Source organism: Pholcus phalangioides, unplaced genomic scaffold, assembly GCF_987345545.1.
Source record: "Pholcus phalangioides strain wild (caught in Gottingen) unplaced genomic scaffold, Ppha-v1.0 ptg000010l_1, whole genome shotgun sequence".
In the NCBI taxonomy this organism is placed as follows: domain Eukaryota; kingdom Metazoa; phylum Arthropoda; class Arachnida; order Araneae; family Pholcidae; genus Pholcus; species Pholcus phalangioides.
In genome coordinates, this window is record NW_028301603.1 from 15,606,188 (window position 1) to 15,630,640 (window position 24,453).

General features: G+C 37.8%; 2 protein-coding genes across 2 annotated transcripts; one reads left to right on the top strand and one right to left on the bottom strand.

The window, feature by feature from the left end:
• The first annotated feature begins 312 nt into the window (after positions 1 to 312).
• On the top strand, positions 313 to 8,370 carry LOC149080987 (lipid scramblase CLPTM1L-like). Its single transcript, XM_089237709.1, has one exon. It carries the CDS (start codon positions 598 to 600, stop codon positions 2,263 to 2,265), a length of 1,668 nt encoding a protein of 555 aa, XP_089093835.1. The 5' UTR covers positions 313 to 597; the 3' UTR covers positions 2,266 to 8,370.
• A 2,250-nt stretch (positions 8,371 to 10,620) lies between these two features.
• LOC149080988 (leptin receptor gene-related protein) lies at positions 10,621 to 18,788 on the bottom strand. The gene is made up of 4 exons (XM_089237710.1): positions 18,771 to 18,788; positions 17,903 to 17,977; positions 15,483 to 15,678; positions 10,621 to 13,368 (listed from the first exon to the last, which is right to left on the bottom strand). The coding sequence occupies exons 2-4, from the start codon at positions 17,941 to 17,943 to the stop codon at positions 13,255 to 13,257; spliced, it is 351 nt and encodes a 116-aa protein (XP_089093836.1). The 5' UTR covers positions 17,944 to 17,977; positions 18,771 to 18,788; the 3' UTR covers positions 10,621 to 13,254.
• Between the last annotated feature and the right edge of the window lie 5,665 nt (positions 18,789 to 24,453).

Consider the following 24,453-nt stretch of genomic DNA (forward strand, 5'->3'; position numbering starts at 1 on the left):
TGAAAAATGATCTTCCCCTTTCAAAAATAAATTAAAAATATAAATACCCCTTATACAAGGATAAAGTTTTATCTCTCTCCTTTATGGGATCATGTAGATTACCTGAAGACGCATTAAACAGTCATGGTGCTTAAATTTATTTAGTTATTAATATTTTAAGAGAATTCGATCCGGCAAAACACATGTTAAGTATAGGGAAAAGAGCTGTTTGTTTGGGCTTACTCGTCAGCCCATAGGGTTGCCACAACGGCTTCAATTTTCGTTCCTGATGTCACCTCCTGTTATTCATTCCTCCATGAAGAACACCACACTATATAGAAATATATATAAGTGGAGTTGAATCATGTCCTGCTGGAACTTACTAAATGGAAAAAAAAACCACTTGTTCAAGAAAATAATTAGTTTACAAAACATGGAAAAGCTCAAAATATCAAATTACAAGAGAGATAAGGAGATATAAAGAGAAATTCCTCATGAGTTTTTAGACATAAAATCGATCATTATAGAAATACTACTACAACTACTTAAGTTTACATTCGGGTGTGATAGTTGTGTTGGTAATAGTGAATTCTGCATAGTAAATAGGATATTCTGAACATGGATGGCAATCAGGCGCCAGTACTTCCTCCTAAGAAAAAACGTTCTTCATTTTTGAGTCTCCCGTCTCTCAGCACCACATTGAGCGTAGTTTTCATAGCGTACATCGTAAATTCTGTGTGGAACATTTACAAGATCTACAATCCCAGTCGGTGCCCTCTGTCGGAGAAGAAATGCATCAAGCCATCTTGGTCGGAATCGACGCGTTTCCAGATGTCCGTGTTCGTCGCCAGCGGCTCCAAGGACGTCGTGCACTTGTTGACGAATGTTTGGTCGGCGGATGACGTCGATATATCTCGACCCTTCGATATAGATCTCAACGTGACCGTACCGAAGGCTACCATGAACAACGGTTCGCTGCACCTCCACGTTTTCGTCAAGCCCACCGACGGTAGGGGAAATCTCCATTCACCTGTGCAATTCAAAACGGAAATGACGTCTATGAGTTCAGCTCCACTGACCAAGCACCTTGTTCCCAAGACAGAAGCGATAAACCTCTTGGATGCGAAGGGATCCAGCGGTGAAGATGATGGCCGTTCGAAGGCTCGAGGACTAACCGATGAGAAACTGGTCATCCACTGGATACCGCACATGCTGGTCCATTGCATGTCCGAATCAATACGGCTCTATCAAGTGCCCCAGGAGATGGCGCCTCATTTCAGGTACAACAAGAGAGGGAACTATTTACCGATACTGCACATAGATCACTTCGGTGTCCTGGAGAAAGACTTCCTCGAAGTGAATAGATCTACCCCTGTGATGCCACTCAAGATATCATACGTCCCAGTTCCACTTGGCAAGATGCGACTGATTCTAATATTGGAGCATTCATTGCAGATGTTTCAAGCAGTCGGGTTCTCAGACAAGGAGATGGACGATGTCAGATCCATTTTCTTTGACACGCATATATATCTCCTCTTTTTGACGTTTGTTGTCTCTGGGTTTCACTTGCTGTTTGACGCCCTAGCATTCAAGAATGATATAAGCTTCTGGAGGCACCGCAAGACTATCGTTGGTCTGTCGTTTCGCAGTTTGGTCTGGCGCTGCATCAGTCAGGGCATTGTTTTTGTCTATCTCAAAGACCAGCATACCAGCCTGCTCGTTCTAGTGCCGCATGGAGTGTCTGTGATCATAGAGATCTGGAAGGTTTCAAAGGCTCTGAAGCTAAAGGTTTGTTGGCTGGGTTGGCGCCCCAAATTCGAATTTGGAGCCGTGACCGAGGAAGAGAAAAAATCTGATGAGTACGACTCTCAGGGCATGAAGTACTTGATGTGGCTCATCGGTCCTTGCTGCATCATGTACGCCGCATATTCCCTGTTTTTTGTCAAACACGTCAGTTGGTTCTCCTGGTTTCTCGAGAGCGTCGTTAATGGCGTCTACGCATTCGGATTCATATTCATGATGCCGCAGCTGTTCATCAACTACAAACTGAAGTCTGTGGCGCACTTGCCTTGGAAAGTTTTCATGTACAAGGCTTTCAACACCATCGTGGATGACCTTTTCGCGTTCATCATCAGTATGCCGACTGCTCATCGGATCGCATGTTTCAGGGATGATATTGTGTTTGCCATTTATCTGTATCAACGCTGGCTTTATCCAGTTGACAAAAAAAGAGTTACAGAATATTATGCTGGGGACAACGCTGATGACAAAGATAAGAAAGATTAAGCTACATTCTTCCGAGTAAAAACGAACTTTTCACAATATTAACAAATATGAATATTCAGTGTTTATTAAACAAAAAATTCTAGTTGTATAGTTCTCGTATATTCCGATGAACCATTTTTTTTACAATACTATTGTGATATATTATTTTGTACAGGGAAAAAGTTGTGAGTGTATTGCGGCTAGATTCTTCCATGGATTCATAATTTTAAAAAACTATCTAACAGTTATGCTGAATTGAATTGTTTGTAGACTAAGTTTCAATAGTTTTTGCACAGAATCTCAACTGCTTTCAAGTATGTTGTTAAGCACAATCAGAGCTTGACAAATCAAAGAAAAAGATTTAGGCTACAAACGATATTCCTTTTCCTATGTTTACAAACAAACTGTTGAGATGTCAAAATTTTATCTGTAGTTTTCAGTTTAGCAATCGCAGGGTGGGGGATTTTCTAGTTGTATACCTGGTGCCTGAAATTTATCATTCTCTGAGCATGTTTATTGTGTATCATGTATTTTTCCCGTTGTCCATTTTTAAAATTGTCAAACAATGTGATTTAGTGCCGGTAATAGATGAGTAATGCACTGCTGTTTTATTTTGTCATGATGGTTCGGCAAGGCACTGATCTCTCCCCCCCTCCGTGCCACAAGCTCATTAGACCCTGCATCCTTTTGACTATGTTGAGACATTAACTATCGGTTTTGAGTGTGATTGAACCTAAACTTGACTATGTGGCAGCATTGAGTATATACCGCATATGCTTTAAACCACACTTTGCAAGTTTGGTGGGTTCTGCACTAACAGGAATATCTGTGACATGATACATAAGTACCCATTATTTTCTTTACATGTATTCAAACTTTGTCAGAAAAGTGTCGAGGTTGGGCTCCTATAAATTAATTTGATAGGTATGTGTTGTCAATGTAGTCTCTTCAGCTGGGGAGAGAAGAGAAACTATGTGTGGAACTAATGGGGGGAATGCTTGTGTCCCCATGGGACAGCATTCTTTAGTGCCAACTGAATTATTGATCAGGGCTTGACAAATCTAAGGTGCTATAGCCAGGTCCTGTTTCTTGCCTAGGGTATGTACCAAAGGCCCACAAATCAGCGGCCATCTATATTTTATGGGCACATGCCTCCAAGATGACTGTATAGGAAGGAACAGGTCCTGTGACCGTTGTAACTAAGAATTTGTATATATATATATTGGTATCGAAAAAGATTTTATACGTGAATGTATGCTTGAACAAAAGAAAATGCCGCCTAGATTTTTTTCTATTTTTCAAGCTCTAATATTGACTTAAAGGGAGGGGAGAAGGTAGAATTTCATTATTTTCTCAGAGGCTTAACTTGCCTCCCTTCTCACGGGCACCAGAAAATTTGTAAGTAAATTTTTCTTGGTGTTGTTCTCAAGATTTTTTCTTGGAAAATTTGACAGGCTCCTAAAAATTTCTTTTTGATTTGTCAAGCACCGTTTTCTTCCTCAATAAGAAAGGCTGTGCTTAACAAATCCAACATTTTGAATCTCCAGATTGATTTATATCAATTTTTTTTTTTTTTTCAAACTAATGCGGAAATGTCACACTATTTCAATGTTGGCATTTGAATACCGTAGATTGGAAGTAACCAGTCCTGTGGAATTTTCTGACAAAATAGTATTAAAAGTTCAATTATTTTCATTTTTTATAAGTTTTGAAACCATGGGTTTTGTAAATTTAAAAGCAGACTAATGTGTGTCTTGCGCTTCTATTTATCTGCTCACTCTTTTAAAAGGAAATTTGATCTAGTCATAGTTTAAGGCATTTAAATAAAAGGAATGATTTTGCTATTTGTTTTTATAACATGTATATGTTATGGCCAAAGTCTGAAGTGCGGGCAATTGGCTAAAATCTGATTTTCAAGCTTTGGCCAACCTTCATGAAATGTCTGAAGATCCCTGGCCAAAGTTTGATGTAAAATGGTCTGGTAGGTGCCAAATCTTTTTTTTCATCACCAAAAAATGTGTGATATGGCTATACATGTATCTTCATGTGACGAGAGAGAGAGAAAAAATAGAAAAAGCCATATAATATATATTTTCTGTGAAATTTTGAAACAAAAATGGTTGCCACATCCTGAAGATTTCAATATGAGTTGCCATAGCTAGGGACCGTTGACCCCCAAATCATATCTTTTTTTCAGACTTTCACCAGTGATCTGCAGCCACTTTGCAAACTGGCTGGCAAAAGCCTGAAATCCAGACATCTGCCACTTCACAAACCAGCTAATTTCAGACTTTGGCCGTAATATATACAAATATAATGGTGGTACCTCAAGGTTGATATATACAATGGTGTAGCAAAACCCTGTTCCTAATTCGAAGGTTCAAGATGTACAGCAGATGGTAGAGTGAAGTAATAAATTGTGAAAATACATTTTTTATCATGGTGGTAATAATCAGTCTCACACCTGCGGAACTGGAAAATTACCTTTTCAACTGGTTTTGAAAGGCAAATCGCTCAAAAGTCTTTTGTGGTCTATACAAGAAGTTTCACCATTCTTACCATCACTTCTCGAAGGAGCACGAGTGATATATTCACAAATCTTCTTCTGAAGATCTCACAAATTTCTTGGTCACATATATACCAGGACTGGATAAATCTCAATAAAAACTAGGTACCAAAAATTTCTTTAAGCAGAGAAAATGGTCCAAAATAATGCTTCTTTTGACTTTTTCAGGACATGGTGACCCTCTTTCATGTTGGCAGATGTGCCGATATAAATTCCAAACATTTTGCGCTGCTCTCGGCGCGCAATTCAGTAACTATCCAAAGAAAATAAAATTTCAAAAGCCAATACTAAATTTTTAATCATCATGGCCACCTATGATTTGTCCAGTCCTGATCTATAAACATTAACTCTGAGATGTAACGGAGACAAAATTGAGGTATGTTGGTCAGAGTAAGGGGTACACACAACCTTTACAGACCCGCAGGTCAGATATGCAGTATTTCTACTGCTTGCAGGCCAGTGTTATCCAAAAGTATATTTTTAGAAGAGTAATTTCACTTCCCTCTAAAATTTTAAAGAGTATTTTGTTAAAAAGAGTTTTTTTTTTCCCAAGTATTGAATAGAAAAAAAAGTATGTAACATTTTGTGTGTGAAAGAGTATTTTCACTCCTCAACAAAATGCGGAGTAAAATTGAGTTTAGATGTATGAATCACACATCTAGCTATGCGTATTGGTGAACACTGGATCAGGGGGTATTTGATGCATGGCTCGCAAGCCACATCTGGCCATTGGAGCTTTTTGGCGTAACCTGCCAATCATTTTCAGAAAATGGCTAAAAACATTGAAAAACGAGTAATTCTAGAATTAATGGAAATTTTCGGATTTTATTTAGAAAAAGAATATATAAGAAGTCTTCAATTATTTTTTCCCCCTTTTTCGTTTGGGGTCCTATGGCCCCGCCCCCCTCTTCTATTAAGCTGTCACAAATTTACTTGAGTTGGTAGCCCGCAGACTTCATGGAAAGTTTCAATTTGGCCTGCCGTGTCTGTAAGGTTGAGAAACTTCTGATGTAGAATATATATCCTGTAAAATACATGACATATTCTACAGGATATTCTTGTAATTTTGGCTGCCCCAATTTTTTTATGAAATGACCCATTTTTGCTCTTACTTTCAAGGGTTAGTTGAATTTTAGAAATCGGGAATTAAGATTATTTCCATGACATAAATTGTATAAACCTTCGTCATATATAAATATATTCATCTTGCATATCTGTCATAGTTTTTTTTTTTGGTGAATTACATTTCGGCTTGCAATACTCGTTCTTCAGGAACACTCGTATCTAAATCAGCTATGGAGCAGGGCACATCTGGTAGTAAAGTGGCCATCATTTTCCGAGACTTTTATGATATTGTGGAACAAATATTTTGGCTGTAAATTTACAACTTTACTTGTCTTTGACAATTTTGTAGGAAGCAAGTGACAACTTTACTTCCATCTGCCCCCAACAAAACTGTTTTGTCGTACCATGTAATCTCAATTCATATAGTATCCAATACACGATTATGGAAACCTTGTCAATTCATCTGAATGTATTAATAACTCGCTCAATAATTATCATAGTAGTCTATTTTAAAGCTATCAAATTGTTGTGTAAATCAAATTTTTGCCCGCTAGTGAAGGCGCTTGTCATTTGAGGTACTACTATACATTGATAAACATTCCAAGACATTTTTTTTACGAAATGTTCGATAATTTTTTTGTATTGCTATATTATATATTTTCTGTATATATTTTTTTTCATTCTTTACTCATGAAGACAAAGGCTTGACAAATATTATTTCGGCATGGCAACTAAAAAAATTTGCACCTAATATATTTTCTTATGTACGATAGCTGAATTGAAGATGCTAGCAGGGGAAATAGACCCCACACTAGTCAGACTACAATATTTCGGACAGACTTGGCACCTGTGGCGTTTTGCTGGCACCTCAATTTTCAATCGATTAGCTACATCCTGGTTAGCATGTATAAAAGTTCATAGTAATATTGCTCACATCAACACCCTTATAGCTTTAGATACTGATATATCTGTTGTATTTTGAAATTTTTGTTTAAAATTTTTAATTTCATTGTAATACTCACTACAATCCAACCAGCCATGCAGCGCTAGTTGAACCTCATCCTTCAATCCAACATTTTTTGAGGGGGCGGCCTTACTCCAAGCATAGAAGATGAAAAGAGTGTCATCTCGTGTATTGGTGGTGTATACAATTGACGTTTGATTTTACAAACTATCTTCCAGTGATCCGTCATAACCCTGGTCTGATATGTGCCAGATTAGTCAACCACATATACTCAGCAAGAAAAGTCTAGACTAGTTCTGTGTAGCCCAAGTGACATGATACTCGTCTACCACCGTGAAGGTTGCTGTCGCTGTCCCAGGTTCAAACCCAAGGGAGGTTATATTTTCCCTAACAAGCTGTGGGTGATCACCGATAGACAGTGCCTTCATTTCTAACCCATCTCATTTATGGCAGTAAATTGTAATATAACCATATGGCCAGAGGTTGTATGGTGTTTGGTGAAATAGATTAGTTCTGTGACACAGATTTAGGCCTTTTAAATCCCAAGTATGTTCAGTAGGGTTCAAATCAGGTCTGAATGAATGAACACCAGAACTCTGCTAACCAGGACCTATCCAGTTGCTGAGATCTCTTCCAGCTTTGTGGCAGAGTCTGGAACCTGTGCCTACCCGATAGTCTAAGTATGTTTATTGTGTGTCTGCTTTTTTCAGTGCTGCCATCTATATTTCAGAAGTGAAGTTAGTCTACCGTAACAACTAAGTATTTGTACCATTGTAGCCTGTTGCTCTCTGTGGCAACAGGAAGAGACTCGCATACACGCCTCAAAGTTGAGAACCATAGAAAACCGACTCCAGCCACTGGGGTGCAGGTGGCATTCAAACCTGGGTCCTTGTAATAATGTGAGTCAGTCACTATGATCACTCGATTACTACAGCGACTCAAATCAGGGCTGTGTGTGTAAGCAAGCTTGTAAAATAGCGGTACACCCATTCCAAGGAAAACGGTGGCGGGCTGAAAGGGACTAATGAACATTGAAACATTCCCTCACCAAAATGCTTGCCATAGTGTAGGCACAGCAAAGCTATTCATAACCTCATATTATGGTGCTGTTGTGGGGAAGCTAAAGGGCCAAGTTCATGCGCCACGAGGAACAGCCAGTCACTCTTCAGCTCTGCTAAATTTAAAGGGGGTTGTCTGGGTTTAACTGATGATCAGATAGTGAAATTCAAGTGCTGAATTAACGAGAATGGTTATTGATGCGAGTGGTGTCATTATGCTGTGTTTCTCCAGTTTTTTTATATAATGACTGAACAAACATTTGTTTTCATGAGGCATGGAGTAACAATCTGCAATTTATTAGCTGTTGAATCTAAACCAGTTTTTTTTTCAGATACTTTGATTGTTAGGTGATGGATGTAACCATGTAATGTTGTTCATGACCCGCTTTTGCATGAATTTTTTTCTTGCGAAAGATAATGTGAAACATGTCGCTGTTGATGTCATAATAAAGACTGGTGCACATTTTAAAGTTTGTTACAATTGCATTGTTTGTGTTACTAACTAAATGATCTATCCATTAGTGAGATGGAGATTTTTGAATTTTTTTTTCTTATCCCAATCGTATGAAGGAACAACTTATCTGGATATTATGTAGAGATGAACTCAGAAGGAAAAGTGAAAAGTCTATTAGCCTTGGCTGGGAATTTAACCCAGTCATCTTGCAATCCTTTGTAGCAGAGGTGCTGAAGTAGAGGGGGCCATTTGCTTAAGTTTAGGAAAGGGGGACTACTATGCCTTCAGTTTAGTGTGTCACACTACAAATTACAAAGCGTAAATAAGGAAGAAATGGTTGTCTCTCGTGGCATAGCATGCTTGTATGCAAAGGATGGCATGCTTGGATTGCAAAAGGACTGGGTCTGATTCCCAGCAGAGACTAGTACACTTCTCTGTGGAGTTGGCCTTGAATATAATTCAAGGCTAACTCCACAAACTGCCACAGGTTCTCGAGCCATTAGTCACGACCTAAATTTTATTCATAGGGACTTCTGAAATGGGTCATAAACATCCAGTTATATAAATCCACTTATTGCATCACTAATTTCAGAAACGCATAGTCCTGTAGGTGGCGAAGCTGATCTTGCTGGTTTTGGATCGCAGCTGAAAAAAGAATAGAGGCTTTTTGTGGTTTTATTTAGCCAATTACTCAACTTTCAACCATTTTTTTTCCTAGTGGTGACATCTAGAAGCCAAACCCTTTCTACCTATTAAACTGATTTCTGGATAAATTTATAGTAAAAAAAGTATTCTTACGAGTGATGGCATAGGAGCAGTATATAGCATTTTCAATACCAAGAATTTCAGAAAATGATGTATAAAAGTTCAATTGCCATCATCCTCCCCGCCCACATTTATCAAGGATCCAGTCCTTAGCAACCAGGGTTGCAACCTCTTTCTTGTGTGCGTGTGGAAAATTCATCAACAATTCGCCACCAGAAAAATCCACTGACAAAGCAGCATAGCTAGCAACTTTGTACAATGACAATTAGAGAGCTTTTCCATGAAAAGCTCCAAATAATGTACAAAAATAAATATAAAAGATTTTTGAAAAACAATATAGGGATTTTCATAAATAAAAGTAAAATTGTAGGGATGTTTCCCTCTGCAAAAACGCATCATGCAAGCCACTGCAGATTAGCACTGCGCATACTACTCTCAAATCAAACCTCACGAACAACAAATCCACCACTGATTCCAAAACAAGACCCATGGTCAAAGCAGATCTTATCTCTCCAATTTTAGATGTCAAAAGCCAGAATTGGTGCTGGTTGTTTGGTGAATTTTGTGTCTATCCCCCCCATCGAAAATGAAATATTTGTTACGATTTGCTGAATGAATGAATGCCAGGGTCTCCGCCAGCGGACTTATCCCATTGCCGAGATCTCTTCCAGCCCAGCTTCATGGCAGAGTCTGGAACAAAGTGAGTGCACCTAACAGTCTGAGTGTGTAGTTAGCGTTGTGTATGATATTTCAGTGCTGCCATCTATATTTCAGATTGTGAGGTAAGTTTAATAATTGAATATTTGTAACGTTGTAGGCCTGTTGCTCTCTGTGGCGAGACTTTTTAACGGAGAGATCGGCTCGCATCCGCGCCTTGAAGTTGGGAACGATTGTTTCGATTTGCTGCAATAGTTACAATTTTCATTATGTTTGTGACGTCATTTAAGATACAAAAAACAATAGCAAGTCTTTTTTTCTGGGTGAATTCTTTGGAAGGAATTTTTTTTACAATTATGGTCAAAATTTAGAAGATATATGTCCAGGAAATGGAGTAGAAATTCTAGAATTTCTCAAAAAATCTAGGGGAATTGGCAACTATAACTGTGATATAGTGAGAGAGGATTGATGAGTGAGCGAGTCACTCACCTATTGAGTCATAAATACTGTCATTCACTTGGTCACTCATTAAAATGCATACTTTTTTTTGGCAACTCGCCCACTTTTATTTTCTCTCATATTCAACCATAAGTCACTTGTTCATTCATAAAGTCTCACTGACTAGCGACAAATTTCTGTTGTTGAGTTTTCTAACAATGAATTGTAGGGGAAAAATTTCTGAGTGGGTTCATTAAACGAGAAACAAACCTGCAAGGTACCAGCAATCTTGTCCATTAGCGCTCGTGTCTGTTTCTAATTTTTGGAGAATTACACTTGATTCGTAAATCTTTGGATTTTTTTGCACAGTAACAACCTATAAGAACCATCCAATTTAAAATCAGAAAAGTTTAAAATTACAACAGTTTATTATTTTTTTCACTTTCATGTTTTCGTTATCGAATACAAAGGAACTGGAACTACAAATAGAACAGTCTCATGTTACATTAAAGATTTTTTTTTCCGCTTGAACGAATACTGAAAAAAAAGTGTATTACATTACGATGGAGTATTACATAAATACGGCTGCAAGAAAAAAGAAATGTGTAAATTTGTTAATCATTTGACAATACAACGGTTATAGACAGGCGGAGTAAAACAAGCAAAAACAAAACAAGTACTCTACATAAAAACAAGCTGGCAGACTAGCTGTGCCGACGGCAGAAACAAATAGAGTAACCACAAATCAACAAATACCAAAATGTACAGGATATGATTATATTGAAAACCTAACATAATTGTGGATCGCTGCTGCCCAGTAAGCTTAAAAAATTTACATACTATGTGTTATTGTTTGGAGAGATTCAATTAAGAAGTCAGTTGATTTTTTTGAGATCATATATCAGCACATTTACAAAAGTAGCAGCAACATAGAAGAGAACACTATTGATAATTATAAACCCAAAATGTATTATTTATTTTACATGAACCATTATAAAAGAGAAATAAATATGTATATACAAGGGTTGGTATTTTAATAGCTGTGACATTATCATGGATCAAAATCAGACAATGTTGTTTGCATCATAGAGCAAACTGTTTGTCCTCTTTTTCCCCTACATACGCATGCACAATAATTGACAGAAGAAAGGACTTGTGAACAAGCATTTCAAAGTAATATAGTTACATTTTAAAATCAGAACAAAGCAAAATGAAAGTTTATTATGCAAAAAGGTTGTAGAATCTCTATCTTTGCCAAGGGTTCCAAGAGACTTTCATCCTGGAACATTACTATCTGAATATGAATCACCTAAAAATGATGTCACTCCCCACTATTCATGCAACATTTATAACAGTTGGCTGATGGGAAGGTGAATTCGGGAAAGAAAATTCAACTTCGTTTGTGGGAAATCAAACTACCATCCTCTCTCCTTATATAGAGCTTATATATATGCTGAATGGGACCACACATGGACACTCAGACCTAACATAGCTAACAGCACACATGTAACGACATGCTACGAACATTCTCTACTAGCTTTTAATAGGGGGAAAGTGAGATCAGATAAGTTGACATCTGGTTACAAAGTGGTCTAGTGTACTCGCCCAGATTGCAAGAGGATGGTGGTTTGATTCCCAACAGAGGCTGTTGAATTTTCTTTCCTGAATTAATCTCGCATCAGCCAGCTGTTAAAATCTTTGCATTTGAATCACTCCACAGAAACGGTAGCAGCATATATAAAAGTTTCAACAGAAGGCTTAAGTAATACCTTACTACCACGTCAGACTACTCGCTCACAATAGTTTTCATCGTTGTCATCATTGCTATATTAATGGTAGATCTAAAGCATGGTAGGTACCAAGGAAACGTTTTATTTTGTGGATATTATGCTGAGATTAGCTAGGAAAGAAAAGTCATCTTGTCCCCGCCGGGACTCGAACAAAGGCCCTCTTGCTTACCGGGCAAGCATGTTACCATATACACCACTGGAGACACGACCCTGCCTTCCTTATTTCATGCACTGTGGCATGAGGCAATGAAGTAGAGACACTAGTAGCCTCTCTTAACTTCAGGAATTCGCCCCCAGGTGGGACGGTTCAGAGAGGGCTCACACCCCAGTGCCTGAAATAAGGAAGGTAGGGTCGTGTCTCCTGTGGTGTAGATGGTAGCATGCTTGCCCGGTATACAAGAGGGCCTGGGTTCGAGTCCCGGTGGAGACAAGATGACTTTTCTTCCCTAGTTCATCTCAGCATAATATCCAGAAAATAAAATGGCATAGTACTTTGTAGCATGCTGCTCGACAGGCGGGAAAAGAATCATGTAAGAGTAGTGACTCAAGTTAACGTGTGAATCTAAACAAAGATGATTTGATCTTCAGAAGCAAAATACCTCTACCTATTAGATGCCATGTTGAGAAGTTGCCATTGGCAATCGATAGCTGACCCAAACATGTCATGGCATTTTTTCCCCTAAATTTATGTTTGAAAACATTTACTAGCAATACTGCAGAAAAAAAAACATTTAAATATCTTTAATTTCATGCTCGAAATAGAATGGTATACCAGAAAAGAAAAAGCACAATTAGGCTTAATGTTATTGATACGTTAGGTAAAAAAATTCCTTTCAAAAACAAAGATCTATGCTTATGAAATACATTCTTAATACTGTTTTTGTTTCTGAAATGCAACGGAGAGTGAAATTATGGTAGTTTTAGTCCCTAAAATTAAAGAGGAGATGCAAGTGTGCTCATGATGAAAAATAATTTCATATCTCAGATACTGTATTGTATATTTAATATACAAATAAAAAGAAAAATATATAGATCATTTTGCCAATGTTACTTTTCATGAGCATTTTGCTGTTAACTTCTGAGAGTTTTCGTATATTTCTTGGCTTCTGTCACTACAATCGCAAACCACACCCACACACACTCATATGTAAGCCTGCCTTTACTTTACACCTGATCTGATCCAGCAAACTGAAAAGCAGCAAGAACCACACTAGTATTTGGAGATAACATCACTGTTCGTGAGCATGTCTGCATCACCACATGCTATAGTCAACATCGTCGTTGTCAAAAGCGAGAAAGAAGCCCAAAATGGTGAGGAATACAACGACGTTGCCAGCAAGAACCAATCCACAAGCTCCCCATAAAATCTGTATATATTGGGGAGGGGGAAAAAACAAATTTAGTAAATATTGTTATTGTCAAATTTACGACAATAAATGTGATCAATTGCATAAATTCTAAATGTAGAATTGAAACATAAAATTGAAACATATTAGGCTTCAGGAGCCATTATTTGCACTCTGATGGAAGATTTTTTTTAAATACAAATACAAGGCCACAACAGGCAAAATACCTGAGGTGGTTGAGAAAAAAATACCCATGACAAATATGGATGTCATATATTTAAAAAATACAGCAACCCAATTATAAAATGCAATCATAAAAATTGAAAACTATATATACATGATAAAATATTATACAATGCTCATAAAAAATGTTTATGGTTGTCTTATTCTAAATATGGATAGCTTCTCGATTTCAGGCGCGGTAGCACAGTCGATAAGATACTCACCCAAAGTACCAAAGGGTGTTTAGAGGTGTCGCGAGTTTGATACCCGGTTCGTCCTGGTCAGAAAACTTTCCTGACACAGGGGTACAACAAAAAACGGCGACTTGACCACAGCAAAAAAATAGCTACGGCAGGGAGCCCCCCATCGACGGGTTAGCGCACCAATCTCTCGATGAGTATTAAAAAAAAACAAGCCCGCCGTTCGGAATTGGCAATAAATTGTAGGTCCAGTCTAATTAGCCCTAGTGTCCAGAAAATGACCGTGGTGCGACAAAAAATGATAATGATCAAATGAGCTTCTCGATTTACCCCAATATGTTTATCATATTTATGTTTAAACGTCTCAATTGTGTTAGAATTTATCACCCCCAAGGAAAAGCTATTCCATTTATTAATAAACCCTATTAGAGAAAAATTCCCTGCGACACCATAACCTAGGATTGTCCCTTACCAATCGATACTGATGTCCCCTTGTAAAAGCACTCAATCGACAGTGTATTAATAGCTCGTGGTTCGTCCTATACATCCCAATAAAAATTTTGAACACTTCGATCATATCCTATTCCCCTGCATTCTTCTAGTGTAAACATATTCAAAAAATAAAGTCTTTCTTCATAACACAAGCCCTGTGTGCCAACACAAGGACATGCGTAGCTCTTCTCCGCATCCCTTTAACCAAGCCTATATCCCTCAGTGGGTATGGTCTCCAAAACCTTACAGCATATTCCAGGACGAACTAAAGCGGGTTTTCCTAGGAATAGGTTTGTTGCGCAGCGTGAACTGAATTAGACTTTCGCGCCGACAGGAACGTGTTACATGATTACGCTACGCGTTTATGTTTTCTTAGCGTGACGCATCAGATCAGGGCGGCTATATAAAGTATATGGCTTTGGCATCAGCTACTCTGTCTGCATGCTCCGGTTTGAAGGGTAGGGAAAGAAGACACACAAGAGTGAAGAGAATATCGGCAAAACCTCGGCGATCGACGCATTTGACTCCTCCAGAAGGAGTCAGCCAATAACGCCCAACATACAGCGCTGTTGTGAGCCGTATTGTGCTCTGTAAGAAAACAGGCATGCTGCTTTTCTTACTCGTGAGTGGACGGCGTGTCGCGCTTAAATCCCTTCATCAGTATATTATGATAAGTCCATTGACGAACATTGATTATAAGTGAATTTATATGTGCAATCTATATGTAATATTTTATTTATTATTCTGAAGATATTTAATAAAATTTCCAGACACACCCATCCTCCAGGAACGCTTTGATATCTCAATGAGATGGGAAGCGGGGTGTGTTTGGTTTTCAAAGGTCAAAGGCGTGTCGCGCTGGGCGAATCACGTTGCGCGCGGCACAGGAAACCTGCTCCTAGGAAAACCCAGCTTAAGCCTTGGAAAAGGGGGAAGAATGAGTTCAGGAGAATGAAAAGAGACTTTTTTGAAAATGAAACTGAGCATTTTAGTTGCTTTTCAATGATTGCAGCATTGAAAAGCGATACATGCTGCAATCATTGAAAAGCATTAACTCGCAGATAGCAAATCTTCTAATTCAGCATTTAGTAATACAACTTAAATGATGTAAATATCGAGTGTTGGGAAATGTACCAACGACTGCGCTTTGCCCTAAACTTCCTCAAATAACAAAAAATATTTACCAAAAAAAATCATGGAGAAGTAAATATGTATACTCACAACTGGATCTGCCTTCGGAGCCTGTGCCAAGACAATGGGGAGCCCGAAAGCTGAAATGATTATGCCTGTTGTTATGAATATGGCAACTTCATAGCAGGCATTGCTTGTGCCCATGTCATCTCGAAATCGCCTTGATAGTAGAGTTGGAAGAGGTGAGAGGATGTAGAATATGATGACAAAGAATGGATACCAGTTGCTGAAAGTCAAAATCATCTTAGAATATTCAAAATGGTACAACATTTTAAGTAGATAATATGAGCAAGTTCTCGATTTTTTCATATTGCATACAGATTTCTATGCATAGAGTTCAAAAATAGAAAGTGCTAATGACTGAAATGGAAGAGCAAAAATGAGACAATTTTTCTCATCACAATATATGAAGGAAATACTTAATTTTATTTAACAACACAACAGACATTGTACCATGAAATACAAAAATAAAAATACAATACAAATGCAAGACAACATAACAAAACAATACATGCACTGTGCAGCTGTTAGGTACCCACTTGGTCCGTCCTACAGCTTAAAAAGTTTTCTATATACAATAAATAACATGATCTTGATTTTGTTTTTTGTTCTTTCATAAAAGTGTTTCAAATTTTGCCTTGGTTAAACTATTTAAATTTTTAATAAAAGTTTTAAAATTCATTATAGAGTTTAAAAATATAAAAATTACTCCCTTGAGATGTTTATTCTAAGGTCTGATAATTGTTTTTCCCGAATTTGTTACAAATGGTTGATTCTAGGTAATTTATAGTTTTTCGAACAAGGTATTTATTTGTTTTTGGAGTTGAATAGAAGAAATTGTATCTATCTGAGGTTCTATCATTATTTTTGAGAAATAAATTATGGTTTTTAGTCATGAAAATTATTATTTTATACACATAAATTTACATTTATTAAAATTTCTGATTTTAGTAGATTTGGATTATTAAATATCTCATTTTAAGCAATTATAGATATCAATTAAGTTCTTGATATTATCGTGGTAGGCACCTCCCCACATTGCAATAGCAGGAGTTACTCTTGATTGGATTCAAGCATGAAAAATTGTTTTAAGGGGTTCCAGACTTTTGTTTTTTAATCTATATGAAGTTGCAATTTGTTTTCTTATCATATTGTATAACTAAATAGGTATATTCTCTTACTCTTTCTATGTGACTGCACGAACAACTTTGAGCAGGGTATTCACAAACACGCAATCTTAGTGATATTGGAGTTTCTGATTTCATACCTTAAAGTTTTAGACACATAAATTTTGTTTTTTCTACGTTTGGAAGTAATTTATTTTTTGCTAGCCACATGTTAATCTGTTATTAACATGACATTAAAGGTGATCTTCAGTTATCAAATGAGAAATATTTCTATCTTTAAAATTTAATACAGTGTCACCTACGAAAGATACTACTCTACCATGCAATTTTAAAAGGCATAATTCATTTATATATATATCAGAAAAAAAAGTGGGACAGTATTGTTCCTTGAGAGGTATTCTTTTTTTTATTTCAAGGGAATTACTTTTTTCATTTTCGATTTGGACTGCCTGCATTGGTCTATAACAGTACGTCTCTAACCACCGCAAAAGTTCACCATGGATTCCAACTCTCATCTTATATAATAACAGAGTTAGATCTACATTACAAATACGATAGCCATTTCAGTGCTTTTCCCCATTTGAAAACCATATTGATTCTTAGCGAAGTTCATACATATGAAATAATTATTCAATTTTGTTTTCATACTTTTCTCAACTATTTTTGAAAAAACCGGGAGTGCTGAAACAGGTCTATAGTTTGCTAGAAGGTTTTATTACCTTTTTTAAAAATTTGATACACAATAGATACTTGGAGTTTGGGATAGAAAATTCCTTCGATTAGTGAAGTATTTATTAGGTATAGTAACAAGTCATTATGATAATCAACTATGATTTTTATCATTTTTACTGTTACTTTGTATTCATTTAGTTCAGATATTATGCATTGAAGATATTTGAAGATATCGATGCATTGCTGTCACAGTTTGGAGAAGCTCCAATATTGGAAAGATCACTGAGTTTCGATTCATAAAATCTGTATTAAAGTTTTCAACGAATTGTTTGCAGTTTTTTGTATCTGGCAGAGTAATTTTTTATTTTTCTTACTTTTCTGGATGTCATGCCAAGGAGAACTCTGAAAGTCAATGCTTTTCTGCCGGGACTTGAACCCTGGTCGTCTTGTAATCTGGGCAAGCATGCTATCCGTGTACAAGATGGCCAAGGTTCACGTCCTGGCAGACGGCTGTTGACTTTTCTTTCCGAGTTCACCACAGTATAACACTCAGAAAAAAGTCTCTCCTTCATGAACATATTTTTTCTATTAAAATAAAACAATTGGAATTTAAGATTTGCTTGAATTCAAAGAAAAAACTCATACACTTACTCGTACTGCGGTAGGGCACACCCTAAAACAAGGAGAGTCATTCCTACAGAGCCAGAAAATGCCAAGCTGACCAAACTGTAAAAGAAGCATTTGTATAGGTTACTCATCATTCAAAGTCAATAAAATTTTCTTGCAGAAGTAAACCTAGTAATTAATACACCCAAGAGCCATAACATTAACACCACATGCTCAGTTTACAACAATGAGCGGACCATGAAACAGGATGATGGTGGCGCAGTTTCAGCTCATATCTCTATATATAGACAAAAGCTTGAAGACTGGCCACGTCTCATGTCAGTTAGGCTTCACACAAAATCTGCTTTTGGTGTCATCTTGTTGCCATTATTGAGCCTGTATAGCTTATGTACTTGCGTGTTGTGAAAGGAACTGACAGGTATCAAACTTGTGATACCTCTGAACATTGGTACAGTAGGAGTGTGTCTTATTGACCTGCCCTACCACACCCTCCATGGCGAGTCAAATCACCAGCAGCTACCATTGCAGCGACTAGACATTTGACACCTTGTAAGCATAAATTTCAATGTGACCCTCTGTGATAATGAATGAATGGAAAGCGTTATTATTGAGCATCTTCCCCAGTGCTGCACTCTTTCTCTCTAGTTGGGGTCCCTTACAGCCCCAGCAATACCAATCCCAACAAAGCATCACATCAACCGTGTAAAGGAGACCTGTTATATATAGGCCTGCATCAGATGCTAAACACTTATTAGACAGACAGGTGGTGCAAATGCGATGAATCTTAGATTGTGGATATTGAGTTCACTGCATGGGAAATTAGATGCCATAAGAAGCAACATGTATATGAAATTAAAAAGGTGATCAAGTGAAATTTTAATCATAACAAAACCTTGTTGGTACTCACGCTGCAGATGATAAGAACATAGAAGATACAAAATACATGAAAAGAGAAAAAGATAAAAATAACATTAGAAAAACTGCACACATTTCATGAACATAATTTATAAATATTTAAAAAAAATGAATACACAATGTGTGTTAAGGTTTCACTATTCTTTTTTTTTCTTTATGTTTTTCTGACATTGATAAATTGGGAATTGAATTATTTTTTTTTTAAATGCAGGACAAAAAACTCCAGAAAAGACTTCAGTTATTTTCCGAAATGTCTAACCCTAAGTCGGCAATATACCTAACCAACACCATTGTCGACATCCCAAATGACTGGTACGAAAAAAAATCTTAAAAGGCTATTATTTGAATATTATATAATTAATGATATAAATGCACTATCATTTAATCAACGTAATAGAAAAAACATTCTCAGTTATATAATACCCCCCCCCCCCATGTCCTTCAACAAAAAACGATCAGAAATAATTTTTCTGAGACTTGGTGACCCTTTATATGTTACTTGACGCACTGATATAAATTTCAAAAATAGTGTTGCCCCCAGACTTACCAACTAAACGGCATGTAAACAGCCTTTATTGCCTGCATACATTTTAAAGTACTTGACAACTTTAAATTTAGTTCACCACTGAATCACTTAAAGCGTGTAAATGGTACCTAATGTATCACCTGCCACATATTTACAGTTCATTCGAGTGACCTGCAGCATAGTTCCCGAGCAATCAAGTTTCCCGCATCACAGTTCCAGATAACATAAGTGATCTAAGGCACATTTACAGATTAGTGATGTGACTTGCAGCTCAATGACTACTGAAGTAGCCAGTGACACGTTTTCAAACCAATAGAGTGGCCACAACCAGTTTGCAAACCAACAGAGTGGCCAGCGACAAGTTTTCAAACCAACAGAGTGGCCAGCGACAAGTTTTCAAACCAACAGAGTGGCCAGCAACAAGTTTTCAAACCAATGAAGTGTCCGGCACTTCCTTAAACGTTGAGCCCACTCAGTTTAAAAAACATGCGCCATAGAGGATGGCGTTGACGACATATCGCTGTTTTTGGTGTAATCGAGAACTTGGCGACAAAAAGTGTATGCTGTATATTGGGAATAAACTGACTGCTTCAATAGTGAACCACGAATTTATTTGTTTGTAAACACCTTCATTACTACTTTTTTACGAACACCGCACAAATATTAATACATGAAACCAATAAATAACACTTTTAAACGAGCCACGAATAAATTCGTGAATAAAAATTGTTTCTTGTTATGAATGGTTTTAAAACAAAGTGGGGGGTATACCTTTTATTCCCGCCATGACTTCGGCTCGGTACGCAAGAGGCAAAAGAGAAAGTCGGTCCGACGTCACCGGTTGTCTTCAATATTCTGCTCGATCTCAACGAGGAAAACTATTTCACCAAATTAAAATGAGGTACCATCGCCTATCGATCGGGAAGCCTGTGAAAACAACTCACCATCGCCAGTCGGATGATGATGCGGTTGCTAGTTTTTTCTCACTTGTACTTCTCAATCAGCTTGACTTTCATGTGACGTCATTATATATCGCGGCGGGCGCTTAAGCCAGGTTTTCATAGGAGCAGGTTTCCCGTGCCGCGCGCAATGTGACCGTCCACTCCCCCACAAGAAAAGCAATACGACTGTTTTCCTACAGAGCATAATACGCCCCACGAAAGCGATTTACGTCGGGCGTGATTGGCCGACTGCTTCTGGAGGAGTCAAACGTGTCGTGCACCGTGCGTTTTGCCAATGTTCTTTCACTCGTGTGTGTTTTCTTGCCCTTCAAACCGGAGCATGCAGACGACACAGAGTAGCTGATGCAAAGGCCATATACTATAATATAGCCGCCCTGATCGGATGCGCCCTGCTAGGAAAACACGCTTAGCGGGATTAAACACGTTGCTGCCAACGCGAAATTATACAGTTCTTTTCACGCGGCTAGAAGAAGGTTTTCTGTTTCGCGTGCAACGTGAATCACCCAGCGCCACATGCATATACCTAGGAAAAACCCGGCTTAAAAGGGTAAGGGGTTGGGGAGAAAGCACAACAAAATTGAAGAGATGGGGAGGAACGCGCGGCGAACGACGCATTTGACTCTTCCAAAAGCAGTCAGCCAATGACGCTTCACGTAAAGCGCTTTCGTGAGGCGTATTATGCTCTGTAGGAAAACAGTCATGCCACTTTTCTTATTGGTGAGTGGACAGCGTGTCAGGCAGAACGATTCACGCCATTCACTATCGTCGACATAATGAGACCTGAAGCCGGGTTTTCTAGGAGCATGTTTCTACAGCGCGCGGCGTAAATACGCTGATTGGTGAAAAAACTTGAATTTCCGGTTTTTAACCAATCAGCGTTTTCACGCTGCACAAGGCGCAGAAATTATACTCCTAGGAAAACCCGGCTTTGGAGGAGAAATAGGAACCTTATATTTAAGGAAATAAAGAACGCAGTAGCAGTCTGATTCATATTGTAATGGTGCTCCATCTGACTTTGAAATTAAAAATAACTCTGACGGTGACTAGATAAATTTCAGGTCAGTCGTTCACTTAGGTGCCTTACAAACAGAGTCTACAAACAAACTGAACTGGAAATTGAAATAGCAAGTTCAGTTATTCTTCTCAGCGCACAAGGAAAAGTCCGAAACAAAGCACCGGAAAAAAGCAGACGACAGCTGAAGTGGAATTTTTCTGTGTTAGATTATATAGAGCACTGAGCTATAAGGAAAGCTACTTACAGCCACTGAGCTATAAGTAAAGGCCCGTTTACACGAGGCAAGCGCTTTAGTTGGTAACTTAATTTCAACTTACCGATTCTTCTTGAAACTGTCCACACGATAAGTGATAAGTAGGCGCTCATTGGATAATTTTTACGGAGGTGAGCGCAGTTAGCGCATGCGCGCTTCAGTCTACTCAAATCCACGGAGAGAGACAGACGCACAACGTGCGGGAGTATAATAGTAATAATTTTTTATTTATCTGGCATTCAGAGAGGTGCTTTTTTTAAAGCTCATAGCTTTCGTAACGATGGATGAAGATGATCAGGTAGAACTTACGAATACTGTGATTACAGCCACATTATATGACATTTTTTTTAAAGAATATAAATTTATTTTATTCAATAAAAAAGGAGAAACTATATCACTTGTGCGAGAGCAACACACTGAGCAAGAAGTAGGTCACGCAAGGGAAACAGTTCGCTTGTCCCCTTTTTTCGCCTCTGCCACCCACGCAAGGGGGCGAGAGATGACGCCACAGCGGAAAAAAGAACACACAACATATTATAAACTTAAGTAAATCATCGAAAAGAAATATAAGATTTCTCTATTTCTCCTCTAAGTTGTAAATACCGATTATATTATATTTTAATCGATGTTAAAGAGGAGATAATTATGAATTATGTAAGCCGAAAATACGGGAGAAGATTCTTGGCATTCGTAGGAAATTCTAAGGGTTAAAAATTAAATAATAAAAATTCATTAAACAAAAATTATTTCCAAATTTTCGAAATCATTATTATTTTTTAATTTGATCCATAGAGATGATATCTTTATGTGAAATATTTGATCATGTATTTTTACAACAGATGGCAGCAAATTCGTTCTGGACGAGAGAAATATTCGAAACCCCCCTCTCCAGTTTTTAATATATAAATCCTCCCCACCAGATAAAAAAAATTGAAGATTCAAAAATATATAACTCCTGACATCACGTCGACAGAATATTCCATAGCCTTTTCCAACATCGAATAATTTTAGCTTGTTTGAACAAGGTAATTTCCATTTCTATAGTTCAACAAACATTCATGGCGAAGATATTTTTCAATAAACTTGAAGATTGTGTCCTCTGGCCACCTCACCGTCCAATATTTCGGCGGAATTCTAGCGAAACTTCAGGAGACGACGGAGTATGAACAGGTTCACGCTTGAGATCAAAATAAACCCCTCCGTGAGAGAGCAAAAAGACCCCTCCAGAGCGGCAGGTCACGCCCACTGGCGCATGCGCATAGGTCAACTTAACCGGAAAAAATAGAACCGTTCTTATCTCACTTACCAACTAAATCACTTATGCACTTGCGCACTTGCCAACTAAAGCCGTGTAAACGGCCCTTATCGTCTGCATACATTGTATCGTACTTGGCAACTAAAAATTAAGTTACCAACTAAAGCGCTTGCGTCGTGTAAACGGGCCTTAAAGTGGAGTGAGGACTGCGCGAGCCGTCGTCCTACGCGACCGCATCACCCTTTTGGAGCGAACCGGGCAAAACATTTCCTGACCATGTTAATGCAATGGGGCAATTCCAAATACGAGACATGGGCATTCCGTTTTTTTTTTCACTTCTCGGCCAATAATTATGCATTCTTTATCTTCAAAAAAATGTATAAAAATGAATACTTACTTTCGTACACGAAATACCCTTTCTTTTCCAAAACTTAAGAGGAACTATTTTTTTATAAAAAAACAACATACATTTCTAATATTGTGTTTTTCATTTTGGTGAAGGCTCCCACTTCGAAAATTCGTATCAGTGAATATTTCCGCGAATTAACTGCTGAAAAAAAGAACTTTCAATGCAAGAAATGAAATAAAAATTAGAGAGAAAAAAAAAGTGTTTAATATTTTTTTTTTCAAACATTATATATACATAAGCTGACCATATTTCCTCGAGAGAAATACGGGACATTGCGTTTCCAAATACGGGACATCGCCAATTTTCACCAAAAACAACGCTAAATTCAAACAAAATTGCCAAATATTGTTGAAATTACGGAAAAATCACAATGGCGGGAAATGATGCAAATTGCAGTGAATTACAATGTATTCCACGAAAGACAAACGTTCAAGGCAAATGTGGGAGATTAATATTCTCATATATAGTTGTAATTATCGTAAAATAATTTATGAGTTGAAAAATAATGTCAATCTTTGACTTGAATAAAGAATAAAAATTCAAGTTGGCTTCGTGTAAAATACGGGAAAAACCGGGACACTTTTGCCAAAAAGTCGGGACGGCCAAAAAAAACAGAAAATACCGGGACTGTCCCGGGAAATACGAGACGTATGGTCACTTTATATATACAACAATGTGCACATACAAGTTCTTTTCAATACTTATAGCTCAGTGATATAGAGTGATCATGCTACCATCTAGTTTCAAAAGTAGAAATGACTCATCTAGTGACAAAATAAATTTCCGAAGCCAGGTTTTCTGTGCCGCGTACAACGTGAACTCACGTCCACTCACCAATAAGTAAAGCGGTATGACCTAGGATTAGGTTTTTTGCACCACGGGAACCGAATTGGACAATTTCGCGTCCGCAGAAACGTGTTACGTAATCATGCTACGCGTTTGTGTTTTCCTAGCTATGTGGAGAGATGCTGCGCCTTTTTAGACACGAGAGGAGAAGCACGTTTCTCTGTGCTCTGATGATCGTTTACTAACTGATCTAACCTAGCGGCATGAAGCTAGACACCTATCCGTACTCAGTCGGATATCATTGAACGAGAAATATGGCAGGGATTCATAACTTAAATAACTAATTCCCACAAACGACTTTGGAAAATTCCCAGAAATAACATGGCACCAAGAAATAACTTAGCTCCACAACCAGTCTGTTTCTTACACGAAGTGATTCTTGATGAGGACAGCG

Bases quoted from the DNA above. Each gene is read 5' to 3' on its own strand.
- LOC149080988 (XM_089237710.1), bottom strand. From the start codon at position 17,943: ATGACTCTCCTTGTTTTAGGGTGTGCCCTACCGCAGTACGA. The intron at 15,679-17,902 runs GTAAGTGTATGA...TTTGACTTTCAG, and splicing joins TGTGCCCTACCGCAGTACGA to CAACTGGTATCCATTCTTTG. The intron at 13,369-15,482 runs GTGAGTATACAT...CAATATATACAG, and splicing joins CTCCGAAGGCAGATCCAGTT to ATTTTATGGGGAGCTTGTGG.
- LOC149080987 (XM_089237709.1), top strand. From the start codon at position 598: ATGGATGGCAATCAGGCGCCAGTACTTCCTCCTAAGAAAAAACGTTCT.